The sequence below is a fragment of the Xylocopa sonorina genome, chromosome 12 (assembly GCF_050948175.1).
Source record: "Xylocopa sonorina isolate GNS202 chromosome 12, iyXylSono1_principal, whole genome shotgun sequence".
NCBI lineage: Eukaryota > Metazoa > Arthropoda > Insecta > Hymenoptera > Apidae > Xylocopa > Xylocopa sonorina.
In genome coordinates, this window is record NC_135204.1 from 2960964 (window position 1) to 2976169 (window position 15206).

The window sequence follows — 15206 nt, forward strand, 5'->3', positions numbered from 1 at the left end:
AGAGCTTTGTAAAGATTTTGAACAAATAAAACGGGAATTACATTCACAGTGGGAAAGAGGTAATCGTGTGCGCATCGAGCTGCATAAATATTGTTTCATATTATAGATGGTATTTAACGTTCATTATTCAGTGACTACAATAAATATTTCACTTCTACGAATATGTTGTGCAAATAATTAAAGAAATAATTTTTGTTTTAACATAAATGTGAATGTTGATATGAATCTAAGCGTGATGCATCACTTTAAACATTAGATGTACCAACCGTTCAAAAAAACCAGTTTAAATTAAATCATTATGTTAAACGATAAACTTTTAGCAACAATATGGCTTTGGAAGACAAGTTGCTAGCCAGCAATTTAGTCATCCATCCATTTATCCGCCAATTTTAACACAGACACAAAGATATCTAAACGCGTGCTCGCAGCAAACGCTCCAACAAACATTCATTCATAAAATTTTTACTTTAAATCAAATTTCAAATTCTTCACAACATTATAATAATTTTTATTTATATATATATCTGACAATTATTATTATTTTTTACGACTTGAAGTGTTTTTGCGCAGCTCTTGTAGTAAATACCTTAATTATCAATCGATTAAAATAACCGATTAGTACAGATAATACCTAATGCTAAAATTAAACTCATCTAATGCTAATGAAATAAAAATATTTTGATTGTGAGTTTTTATATGCACACATTTAGCAAAACGTTTATCTAGTTTGCAAAAGAGTAGAAATCGAATGTATCTGAGAAATATATATTTTACTTGTACAACGAAAATAAAAATTCGAGAAATTACATTAAGATATTTATATCATAAACATTTAACTACATATCACATTTATGTGTTATATTTATCATTATTTTTTAAAGTAATATGGTATCGTATGGTATTTTAGTATTTTATTTGAAATTTAAGTTTCGTAAACCTTGTAGTTTCGATTTGTACAATCAATTTTAATCTTTCATTCCTATATGTTGTTCCACAGCTTGTGCATTTTAAGCCATCCAATAGTAATTATAACATGCCGCATTCACTCATCAATTTTGTACTCAATTAATTTGGATCGTTATTCGACACGAGCTGCATGTAATATCACGGTAAAATTTTATCAAAATTGTTGTATCGGATTGCGTTTAAATTTTTTAATTTTCGTAGCATCAGAGTATCAATAATAACTAATCAGATCTGTGTATCTTCACTCGTGGTGAAAATATTCTAAAATATACATACTATACACGTACAGTTAAGAGTACAAGCTTATACACTTTTTCAAAAATATTTAAAAATAAACTTTACTTTTTCTTTTGAAATTCATATATTTTATATTATGAAACATCATTGTGTTTATGTTCATAATCTTGAAATTAATAATTGGTAACTAAACTATAGATTTTAAACTGCTTTTATATAGCAAAATGTGTAAATTACGATTAGAATAATATAACCAACAAATGCAAGCAAATACTGACTTCTAATAATTAACTCAAATTTCAGCAATTATTAAGTCGTAATAGATTTCAATCGAGTCTTTGTTAAAATAGTGGTATTGAATGTTTTTACTTTAAAGAGTAGAATTGTTCGTTATCGGCAAGTATTTTCTACTATATTTTTTGACATAATTATATATTTAAAAAACTGCATTCTCGATTTTTATGATTTTTTACTATTTTTTGTCTACGTGTAACTGCTGGTTGGCATCAGTTTTCGAAATATTTGCAAAAATAATGGTCATTACTAGAGTGAATCCTGCCTATATGTATATCTACAGCCGTGAGTGGGTTGCACCCATCACTATTGATTGCCAATTATTTGTAAAAAAAATATCTTTGGCTAGTAAATACAATTTTTAACGAGCCAAACTGTATAAGACATTCTTTAACCAAAAACACACTGCTATTTAGTAATCAAATACTACTTACTTTGCTACTTAGTAATATATTCGTAAAAAAATTAAATGTGTTTTGTGCTTGAATATTCTGTTGACATCGTGATTCAGTTTCTTTAAAAATTCACATTCGATGCACTATATCACCACTTTGTATTCCTCTTACGTTAATTAATGTACTTTTCTGACAACATTTCAGGATATACGTTGAAAATATTGACCTACCATTCAAATAATGTGTAATATTTTACTGTATTATTTTGTAAAATTAAAGGATATTAAATCTTGCGACAAAAAATCGTATAACAGCACACCTGGATTCAATTTAAATGGTGAAACTCTCATGCACTTTTCAATGACCTTTTGACATCGGAGAACAGAGCGGAGAACTCGTTCGTTTTACCTTTGAAAAATTTTACTTTAAACAACTCTGCAGGATTTACATCATTTGCCGCCGCTCTATCGCATTTGGAACGAGAAGTATGCCTCTGGCATTAGAGTAGTTCAAAGCACAGCACGAGGAAGTTATAAGGTCTAACTTGCAACTCGTATGTACTGTATGCTTATTCTTAGTGTATGTTCAGTGTAAGTTTGATGTACACTTAATACGCAAGAACCATAATACTAAGTAATAATAAATATTTGTTTTTAAACGAATTAAACAAGTGCACTAAATACACGCTAAATATACAAATAAAACATATTGAGTATACGCTGCATACGAGGGACAAATATGAGTGTTTAATCTATTCATGTTGAATTTCAGATTATTCTAATAATGGCACACTTTTCGGCTAAACTGCGATAAAACTGACAAAACGTCGTTCATTAATTTTCCAAAAGTTTTATAAGCTTTGCGAAATTGTTGCAATTTGTTTACAATTGTTTAGACTCAAAATCAACTTTAACTTATTATATAAAAGGATCTTTGAAAACATCCAGTTCAAACAGATATGTGAATTCATAGGCCTCACCCTTAAAAATAAGGTCAAGCACCCTATTGAACGATTTTTTAATACAAACTTACATCAGTTCAAATGTGAACAATTTTTTGGCAAAAATTTAGTAAGTAGTCCTTCAGTTTTTTGGAAGTGTGTAGTTGTACGAGATCCGCCGTCTAATAATAACTTTCCTTCGCTGTATTTCATACTTTCCTTTTGAGCGTCTGTACATGTATCATCACGTTGAGTGCTTTATATCCTCGCTTTGTGTTTCTATTGTTTCGTTCATTAAAGTACTTTCGTGAGTCATACCTTTGTACTACATTTACAATATTTTATCATCGTTCAACTAATTGTTATCCTGTTATTACAACGTAAAAACGTATGTGAAAATAATTCGGAACACTCCACAATTTCCCATACGAATTTCTCTTGGTGATTTAGCGTGAAAATTTTGTGCCAGCCGACCTGGTAGCCGATACAAGAAAAACTGATAGACGTAAAGTTTGGATGGCGGGACCAGTTATCGGAAATCTTGCGAATCTCTCGGTACGCTGTTAAAAATACCCGATAAAACTGTCATGTGATTGGCAGTGAAGATGAAAGTTCTTGTTACTTTTTTTCCCTCGACGAAACTACAGTTAAGCGAATAAAAATCGCTTTCAGAATGAATTTCACACCCTTTAAACAAATACACTTCACCGTAGCAATCGTTTAAAATATTTAGATTACATACTTTTCATTATTCCATAAGAAACATTGAATCGAATTAACACGATCGTTTCATTACTTTCCAGGATTCAAGAAAGACAGCGTGCAACGTAAGAAAATCGTCAACAATCACGCCGCCTGGTGTAGCACGAAGTAATGGAACATGAAGACTAGATTGGTGGCTTAACATCCGATTAATGTGCTCTATGATGCACGCTTAATGACCCATGGCCCGAACCGTTTGATGCTCACGAACGACTGCACGATTTCCCGCAGAGCTTGAATTAAATGGACAGGGAGGAAGAGTCTACTCGTACGTTTCAATTGGTGAGAGGGTACAAGCACCCGTTGCAGGAGTCGGAGGAGAAAAGTACACGGGTAGGTGGTTGGCGTTTGACAACGTGCACCGCCATTTGTCCCTAAACAGTTGCTGCAGCTACGTTTCAAGAATTATTTACTCGTGAAGTGACAATCGGCTAGGTTCGCGTGTGTTTCTGACGAGCGACACGGCTCTTCGCGTCTCTCCAGCTGGAGGGTGAGCCTCGCCTGGCAATTTCCCCGAACGGAAACTAAGCGAGGAAGTAGTTCCCGAATTATGACCGGGGCGGATTCTGATCCGGGTATATAGTGGTAGCACGTGACCTTCGCGCGCGAAAGAGGTTAATCCCAGCCGGGCAATTCTCGGCGATATTAAAACTCCAGAGGGGGGTCGGAATTACGGGCGCCGTCGGTAAAACCTTACAAATGGATCCGTGGAATCGATAATGCGCGATTGTAAATCTCGACCCGTAGCGAGCCGCGTGTTTGATGAATAATACAATTCCTCGAGTCGCGTTGTCACCCGTGGCGGAGTGTCGGATACAATCGTGAAATTCGTATCGACTGACATCGTTACGCGTCCCGTCGCCGCTGTGTCGGTGGTTCCGCGAGCACGTCTAACAAGGGATCAGTGATCGTGACATCGTCCCCATGTGAATTGTTCGCGCGCAAAGACTGTTTCACGGTTAAAGAGAGGCAATCCAGCGCGTTCTGTCCGGCGACTTCTGTCGAGGGGCGAAATTGCGATAAGTTATGGTTGTTTGCATACGGGTCGGAGATAAGCTACAGGAATAGCGTGACAGTGATGTGGGTGGATCTGGATCCTGATTTCACCGTCTCCAGCGATCTCTGTGAGTAACTGATAAGGAGATCGAGGTGTGTTTACGTTCGCCGAGGCTCTTCTTCGCGGACGGTGGAGGATAAACACAGGGAGCGGAAAGGAAGGAAGAGGGACACCATGAAGGACCGTCGTGGAAGATGGTTCTGCGCTGCGCTGCCATTGATCACGTTTCTTTCGCACGGGATCGGTGAGTTTGCATTCATTTTCTTGGCAACGAGACGCGGCATTCCGATTCGTACCGATAAAAGGGTGCTCAAATTTTTGCGCGCGATCAATTTCCCAGCGAACGTTTTAATAACAAACTCACCATATTCTTGGATTCCTTCTGTTTACACGTTGGATTCCACTGTTTGCGTTTTCAAGTAGATATGGAAATTTTATGTCGGGCAAAATGTATAATATTTTATGTGGAAGATATTACTCCTTCTGTTTTGGAATAACAAAGGTAAAGTAGGTACGTTTCACTGCTTCGTAGCCGTTAACCAATTAGTTGTAAAATCATATATTTAGTTCATTGTACTATTGCATCAATTATTCCCTTAATTAACACTAGATGTATTGACCAATCAAACTGCTAGATTCAAATATTTCTATAAAATTTTGACTTTAAATTCAATATTTAATTTGCTTACAACGTCATCATAACTTTCATTCACATATATCTGAAAATTACTATAAATTAATTACTATTTTGTACCATTTGAAGTTCTCTTTCTTACCGCTTGTAGTAATTGCTTAATTACCAACTGTTATAGCTGGTGTTAAATAGCGTATTTCGGGATTTGAGAAAATATTATTTGGCAAATAATATGAGAATCAGTTGATTTCCATATTAACTCATTTAATATTAGCTTCGTGTCGGTTAAATAAACTGGTTCGTGATGTAAACTAATTAATTATAAAGTGATTTATGAGACAAATTGACGTAGAAATTTATCATTCAAACTTGGCTGAAATTCTTGTGCATTTATTTTGAACCAATTAAATACCATTAAATCTGATGAAAGGTATCCTTCATTCGTATATAGCAAATATAAAAAGCTAGATAATATGGTTATAAGTACAAATCAAGTGATCATACTATTACTAACAATAATATATTTTATATACAATTTTCCCGATATGTACAATACTAGAATTGTATTACAAAATGCATTTGTTGCTTTGAACATTCTTAAATTACGAAAAGGAATTTTATAAGCATATACATTGTTTAAAATTGATATTTTGAGTGATACGAAGTTCAAGAAAGTACTAAAAAATTTGAAAATTTTACTTATTGAAGATAAGTAAAAAATAATCAGAATCAGTTAATTCGTTTCAAGTGTCGATTTAATCATATCACACTAACAATTTTAGTTATATAATACCAAGAATTTGTTAATACATGAAAGCGAAATTTCTGCATTCACATTCATATTTATAACACTTGTTTCAGTTGTTTTTCAAAGGAATGTAGTACTAATATTACGACAACAATACGAATCTGAGAATTCTATTGTTGCATTGTATAGAATTTTCAGAGAATGGGAAATGAAAAATGTGAGAAGTGCATGAGAGCTGGGGAAAGTTATTACACGCGCGGCGAAAGGAAAAAGAATACGTACATATTAAGATACATGGCTTACTAAACGATTATAATTTATGTTGGCCGTCAGTCAGCTTATTTGTTGTTTCTCCTCCGCGTTTTTCCCCTCATAAATGTTCAGAGCTCGCGATTTGCAAACATAAATTTAGCACAGTAATGGTACGTGAAGTCTTATAGGCAATTCACCCAAAGCGTTATAATACATTTTCCTAAGATATTTATTAAGCAACAATACGTCTATTGATATTGAATGCTTTAAGGAGGTACTTCATTAAAAACATGCAATTAGGAAATTAGGTATTTTATTTGTTACAACAGTCTACATACGTAGTAAAAATTTGAAAAATTTTAAAAAACAAAGGCCTTGAATATTTTGTGAATATTAGCCAATTTGTTAGTTACAACACAATTGCATAAATTCTGAAAATATGTTGGTGTTACATAAGTTTATGTTGTTTCCATATATACAATTTCCTGACCTGTCGACGACGAAACGTTCCTCCCTCTCTTTTCCTTCCATCTTCCTTCTTTCAGTAACAAGCAAACCGAAGCAACGCGCTTCATGTTTATTTATAAGAAAGCATATAACATCTTCCAGAAGTCTGCCTAAATTTTGTGCGTCTAATGAACAACATTTTTCAAGCATTTTCCACCGATACTTTTACATTTAATCACGTTTATAAAACACTGAAAAAATTAGTTTTCCTACTAATATCGTTATTCTTATTTTGAACACGTATTAGCGCTACATTCATTTTTCATCCGTATATATACATATATTTAATCTATGTTTTAAAGTTAACGAAAATTCGTAGCTTTCCCTTCAAAAGACAGTTGGAAAAAGTAGACTCAAAATTAACAATCACGGTCAGTCAAGTAGGCAATCGTCGTCGAATAAGATTCCGCTTCGTGTTTATATGGCATTCGGCAGCCAAACGAGATTAAAGGTAGCGTGTTATGCGTAGATTATTGTAACGTGTAGAACGGAGCCGGTCGCAATTTCTGAGGCGTATTTAACGTTTACTCGATGGTAGTTGCCGAGGTGAGGTCGGGCGCGCGGCTGGAACGTCTTATTCGCGGGCTTTCGTGTTCCTCAAGAATTTTTCGATCGAACGGTTCGCACGCAAAGGTTTTCGCAAACTGCGGAAACGGGGATTGCAGTTATCCATGGAATTCGCAGCATCGTTGGATAAAAGGTCGTGGAACATCGACAGATAAGAAGTGGCCCGAGTGCTTTCGCAATTATGGAAAGACAGAGCTATTCCTACCGGACATTCTTGAGTGTCCTTAACTGCTATCGCGTTCTCCTCGATTTCCATACGATGAACAGGCTCATGAATAAACGAGTTACGATCGCTGAAGATTCTCGAACGCAGGCAAACCGCCAATAATTCTCCTCGCTGCGATACCGTTTCCAGCAATTTTTATTTCCGATTACTTAATTAAGACACACGAAGCGGACGTTCGAGCCAGTGGTTTGATACAGCTCCGTGATAATGGAACGACATAAGTTAAACGTACATACATAGTAAGTAAAATACGCGATTATTAAAGCAGAGATATACTTATTCGTATTTACGACGTTTACAATTTTGTTTCTACCTGAATAAATATATGTTATGTTATTTTTATTAGGTTTACCAGATTTCGTTGATTCGAATTATTTTCTCAAATTTGTATACACGGCGACCAATTTTAATCTATAAATGTAAATTAATCGTAAATAATATTAGATAAACGATAAACCAGATAAGGTGCGAATAGTTTAAATTCGTAAGTAATAAAAAATAATTTTTTCTAAACGATCGCGAGGAAGTTATATGAAAGTGACAAATGTTCTCTTAAATGGAATTATATATTTTTTATTAGAAAAATCGAGGCAGTATATTATTTTTATTTATAAATTTGTATTTATTTATTTATGTTAGAAAACCATTAATGTTAGAAAATAACTGTAGTATGATAGTTGCTGCTTTAAAGCAACAAAAAATTATTTTGACTGCGATGACCATTTCTAAGTGATGTAAATAGTAGAAATTAAAAAAGTGTTGAATGTTACGTATAATAAATTAAAAAGGAGTATGGAAATAAAAATGTCAGATATCACGTTTCGGGAAAATGAACCTCACGATAAACTAGTAACATTATCATAATGTAAATTCTTCTTAAGCGTCCAATTGAAATTAATATTGCTATTTTAATTTGCTTCAATTTGTTTCGTCGAAAGTACTTCATGAAAATTAACGACTCAGGCAGTTAAGAAAACGAATATTTGTAAATCGATATTTCTGAAACTCATTGACGTGCAACAAATAGTCGCATGAATAATAAATCAATCTCCTCAATTTCATTGACTTTTCCAGCAATTACATTCGGTATGTAATGAAATAAATTTTACCGATAATTTCAGTGTGTATTTTATTGATATTTTAGAGTTAATTATTTCATAAATTAATTTGTTTTAAAATTAATTGCCCCAGTTAACGTCCTATCCAATTTTAATTGGCATGAAAGTATAATTATATTTGCCAATTTCGTGAAAGAAATTAATTATAATGTTATTCAGCTCCAAACATATTCTAAATTGATAGGATGCAAACAATATTATTCATTTCGTCTCTGTTAAAAAGAAAACAATAATAAAGTAATTAACATTAAAAATAATATGTACTGTGATACGAATCGGATGATGATTATTTTATGCTCGAAAGTAAATCAAATTAATGGAATAATTGTTTGTTACCTATTTTCCGCTATGAGTCGTAACGTAGATATGGAAGTAACACAGCGTATCGTGCGACGTAGTCCTACGTCATTTCATCATAATTCTATCAATTTTATTAAATGAAAAAATTATTTTACAAATGAACTGATTAACTTTACTATAATGCGCACTAAAAATTGAAACATTTGTAAGAACTAGTGGTGTGCAATGGAAACTGCGGAAGCAGCGCTTCCTTTGTATTTTCTAAAATATAAATAATAAATTCGTATTGCGCGATTATTCTTGTCAGAATATATATGTTTTATCTATTTTAGAATCAAAATAAATCAACTGTTAGTTTTGTCATTTTTAGTATTTGTTTATAATTTTTATGGAAACACAGGTTCTCTATCAGCAAATCTTACTGCACTTACTTATCACTTATGTATCATAGGCACTATAAATATACTCTGTTTTATCCGACTTAAAGTTGTACTGAATTCAATATTAGTTCGTCTCTAAAGAAGATGGTGCTTCCCATAATGTCGTAAAAAGACCAAATGTCAATAATTTGAATTATATAGGTTATCTACCTGTATCAACATTTGCAAGATATGTTACATTTAATTTGTCATCAGTGCCAAGAGTTTCTTGTAATGTAAAAACAGTAAATGGGAATGGGGAGAACATTTCGTGCTATTTGCGAGATACTAAAATGCAGGAAATAACGAGGAAAATCGTTGTGTATTAACGAGACGTCGAGATCGATCAAAGACGCGGCTCTTCATTCGCGCACACACGCGTACGCTGCTTTTACGTAACCGTTTACTATCCATCCATAATTTCGAAGTAGTCTTTTCACAGATATTTGGGACGTACTACATTATGCAGAGCGTTGAGGAAATTGTGCCGCTGAAGAAGAAATCGATAACTTAGAAACCGATTTCTGCCAAGTGTACGTACCTTTCATGCCACCTCGCGCCATTTGTTCGATGGTAATCAGCTGTGAAAATTTATATCGCGTTGTGTGCGAGAACGTATTTAACCCTTTGATCACAGAACTGTTCTGCTCTGTTTACTTATTCCAATAAACCGTTCCTCGAATCGAATATTTCGCTTTTAATGAGAAACGCTTCGATTGTGTTTCGAATTATTCGAGAATTAAAATGGGGAGGAATCATTTGACGAGTGCAAAGTACAGAAGAGTTTGTTACTGCTGCTTTTACTTTTACCTGCGGAAACGAGGGTGGCAACAATGTTAGACCCACATTTCGGTTCGCGTACATTAAAGCTATTCAGTCAAAGGGATCCAGTTTCCGACACCTATGTAGCGCTCAAAGGATTAATGAAAGTGTTAACTGCAAGGAAACGTGGTGTTTTATTCTGATTACATATTGTTTGTAAATTTTAATACTTATTTCATTTACTATGTAAGCAGTTGTATAATATTTCATGCAGAGAGCTGTCACGTATAACTAATTACTATTTTATAAAAATAACAATGATATACAGTTTAGTTTTCTCCACATATTTGTTTCAGTTTACATAGTATGCTGTTGTCCATTTTGAAGACAAAAGCATAATTTATTTGAAAGTTATATTAATAATTATTAATTTTATATAAATTGCTATCCCACGTTTGTAAACATTTATTGATACAAACTACAGATACAATAACGACCATTATTTTAATAAAAGTTAAGGTCGTTACATTAGACCTACATATTTGTCAAGGAATGGAATCTCTGGTTACTACCTTCACAACGTAATACAAACAGTCATAAAAATATATAATATTACAGTTAATTATATTATATATACTCTATGTTTTGAATTATTCATTGAATGTTAAAAACTCTTTAAAATTAAGGGATTAGATCAAATGGAAATAGTAGTCGAAAAATAATAAATATATACATAGAACATAATGTGATTGTATGAATACTCAATTGTACAATAACGAAATTGTTCATTGGTTACTTGAACGAGTTGAGAAGATGTAAAATACAATTTCTAATTCTATCTACAGCTATACTGTGAAATATATAAAAATTTGCTTCATTCCTCAACTTGACTATATTTTTCAATTACGTTATAACTGACTTTTTTCTTAAGAACGCTATCACTATTATTTGCACACTTGCATATACAATATTTTGTGAATGACGCTAGTCTTTATTGTGGAGGATACAATCATGTCAATAATCCCATCTTATTTCAAATTTATATATTCATATTTCTTAAAAAAGATGTTCAAATGATGAATTGAAATTTTTTCCACACTTAAAAATTACACTAAAGTAACGCTTATTACGTTTTATAGCGTAGTCTTATATTTCTAACAGAGTAACCTCGATCTTGTGGGCACAAAAGCATTTTATACTACTTGCAAGGAGAATCTGTGAAATGGCGCGGATCGCTACTATGTACGGACCACTTTTGAATATCAGAACTCTAATTAATGGTACATAATATAGTATGATTAAATGGAATATTATATAGTTTTAGAAATCGACAATGTTGCTAAAATTTATTGAGAGATTGAAACAAAAGATTTCAAAAGAAACGAATATACTATCATATTAGTTTTCATTTTATATTGTCAAATATGTACATATTAAAGAAAGAACAATTTTAAAAGAAAAGGATCTAAAGAAATAATCGATTCTTTCTTCGAGAGCATCTACAATGATTTTTACAGTTAACAACGTGTTACAAGTACAAATGGGGTAGCCAAACTTCGATATCGTATTCTGCTCTTTCCAAGAAGATGAAAAGATCATGCAAACATGCGTCTTCACATAAAGTTTCCCCTTAAACTTACTAAAACTACTTCTTCTAAACCTATAACTTACAAATGATTTCCTCTTTTACGGATTGTTGAAGACTGTTCAAAACTTGTTGGAGTTCTTCGAGTTTTATCACACGAATAAATGACGTCGTTCCTATTTCATCATCTTGATGTTTTAGTTATACCGTGTACATATGAAGGAATTAATAAAATAATTAGTCAAAGAATTGAACGTAAAAAGATTTCCAATTTTCCAAAAAATTGTTAAATTCCAAGGTTTTATAGCTGTGTTAAAATTGTTGCAACAAAATTGAAATAAAATAAAACGAATTTATTTTCAACAGTTGATTCAGCTAAATTTTAATACGATTATGAACCTTGAAATGTGTCAATTTTTTTTTTTTTAAGATAATGATAATACATATATCTTAATTAATATACTGATCTCAAATAAGTAGTGTAATAATAGTTTACTACATGTAGCAATGTAGATAATGTACTTTCCTACAAAACTACATAAATATTGCAGAATATAATTATTCTTAATTTTTTTATTGAAGAATAACATGCAAAATTTTGTAAACAATTATGTGAAGATGTTGCATTAAACTCAAAATATTGTCTGTACTAAAATTGCATATACATATATACAGTTCGTTACTACGTTTCTGTGTAATTGTATTAAAGAATTGTATGTAACTTTTTAGTTAAAAAGGTAAGAGTAACTTACCTTAAATAAATTCTGCTCTATTCGTGTATTTTTGTAGAAAAGCACTGTAGATATTCGTAGTAGTACGTTTATCTACATCGTCACATATAGTATACTATTATTATTATAATAAATATTATAAGCACGCCAAAATTTTGTACATACATTGCAAATAATATTTCAAAGATAATACTTATTGTATAAAAAAATTAATTCAACTTTTTCATTAATTTCTGTAACAAAATTCACATTACATATACTGTCATAATTAACGCATCCTGTACTCAAAAGTAATGATTACAATATAAAGTAATTAAACAGAACATTTTACAATACGGCAATTAACTGTTTCTATGTCAAATGAAAACTTTACTTTTCTTCATGACATAACATACTTTGTAGCAATTAACTGAATTAATTATTACACAATATTTACAACGTACATTATTTAACGGCATTTATAACATATTATGTAGTAATTGATTGAAATAATTATTAAAGGGAGAAAGATGATTTCAGTTCAAATTGGGGTGCAAGAAATGGAATTTTAATTACAGGGTATAAATATCATTTTGATTGACATATTGTGAGAGAGTAGCATTCAACAAATTGCTAATCATCTCATCAAATTTAATTGAGTTTAAAATCGTACTTACAATTGATTAAATTTGGAGCAATTAATATATCTTAATATTATATCGATTTAGATTGCTCTACAATTTCTACACAATCACTACTAAAATTAATAATACGATATACATCATTATCATGCATAAAGCTATAAAAAGCGATTCATGAAAGATATGTGTTATTACGATATTTATCGTACGTAAATAAAATTAGTTGAACAACAGACTACCACATAGATAAATGTAGTCGAATCTCAACTTGTTAAAAACATTTAACAACGCGTTTCATATGGCCGTTCAAACTTTCCCGTACTGAAAATCTTTCGCATGTTAAGTTGGTATAATGAGATTAATATTATACCTGTATTGAAGATACCTGCATTTGATATAGGAATTGAAACTATACAGAAATATGAAATGTGAAATTATTAATTTAGTAGAAAAACCTGATCAGTTATTGAACTTTTAGCTAATGCAAGAAACAATATTTGTCAACATTTGTAAAAAACATATAATAGTTATAATAAAAAAATAGTAGATATTAATTAAATTTGGTAATATAAACAGAAGCATCGTTAAAAAATATAATAATATTTACAGGGATACATTTAAATGTAATTTTATGTATTTAATGAACGATGTCCTCTTTACAAAATATTTCATGAAAATTCTCGTTTATATTTGTACATCTCGTAATGTGTTTATCAAATATTAAAAATTTGCAATTTTTTAAATATTCCGTATTTGAAAAATTCCTGCGCGTAGACATTCGTTTGACATATTCAAAAATGAGCATCAAAACCATACTATTGCTCTCTGTCTACGTTAATCCAAAATATTGCTAGCTCCGAAATTTGAATAACAAATGAACGCAGTGTCGAAAACGTATCCATCTCGTCTCTTACACGCGACATTTATTCAACGCATTGTTACGTGGTCCATAATAAATGATAATATTGAATTCAGCGCGGTATTGAGAGATCCAACGACGAGGCACCAAGCGACAATGAAGTTAGCGATCATTCAATTTACATATCTCACACAGATCAGTCCCCCTCAAATTGGGCGCTGTGGCGACTGCTCTTCCAGCAATATGGCGAAATTGAAAAATAGTTGCGTTAAAAAAAGAGAGAGATGTTCCACGTTTTCTAATTGACACGTTATTTTGCTTGGCCATCGAGCAATTAATTTGAGAGGAATAACCTTCGAGGGAATCAGCAGAGCAAATTTCTCTTCGTACCACCACAGGCGACATCGTCGAGCTTTCAAGCAGCTTTCACCCGGGTTATCCGTGGTCGGATCGGGGCGAGCGAGGTATCTGGGAATTCCATCCAGGCGAACTTTCTTAGAAGCGTCCCGGAAAATTGCATTTTTTAAACGACAGCTCATTTACCGGTGACTAACTTCGTTGGTACCGTCTTTGACTGGTGGAATCGATCTTTCCGTTTCCTGTTGACCACGCGCCCCTTTGTTCTACCGCCAAACTCAACATGGCTGGAGTTAAATTGAAATTTTATTTTCCCATGCAGGGAACATAGTTCCCTGTGTGCGCGTGATCGTCTCGAACTTCAAAAGTTTGCGCCACGGAAATTGTTGTATAAACGTGGATCACTTCAGCCGAACTTCCCGCGTTATCATGAATTTATCGTCAACCGTGTTTGCGAATGTCTTTTTCCTTTTTCGAAGTTGACTTCGTTACTTCATTTCTGTTTTACCGTTTTGTTGTTTCACTGAATTATTACTGTGGTATATTGCAATACTTATCATTTTTGCAACACTTACGAATTTGAGTAATCTAAATAGATTTCGATGAGGATTCTTAAAAATATAGAATTCTTATGTGCAGTCGAACCTCTTCTAACGCGATAATTCGTATCGTGTTATACAGAAATTCAGAATTAGTACAAACCACAATAATTCATACCATAGGGTTGATTCTTCCCGTGTTATATGAAAACTGTATTCTCAAATCATCAAATTAAGTAGAAAGCTATGAAAAAATTAAAAATATAAACGTATAATAGAAAATTTCATGTTATATTGAGAAACTACTTAAAATAATCAAAATCTATTATAT

The 15206-nt window shown here is 32.4% G+C and overlaps 1 protein-coding gene across 2 annotated transcripts in view; it reads left to right on the top strand.

The window, feature by feature from the left end:
* The first annotated feature begins 4585 nt into the window (after nt 1-4585).
* The window catches only part of LOC143429657 (transmembrane and immunoglobulin domain-containing protein 1), a 353770-nt gene continuing 343149 nt past the window's right edge, over nt 4586-15206 (top strand). For both annotated transcript variants that reach the window (XM_076905332.1, XM_076905334.1), the window contains exon 1: nt 4586-4895. In XM_076905332.1, coding sequence (XP_076761447.1) covers nt 4826-4895 — 70 coding nt within the window. In that variant the 5' untranslated portion in view covers nt 4586-4825. The remainder of the gene's footprint in view (nt 4896-15206) is intronic.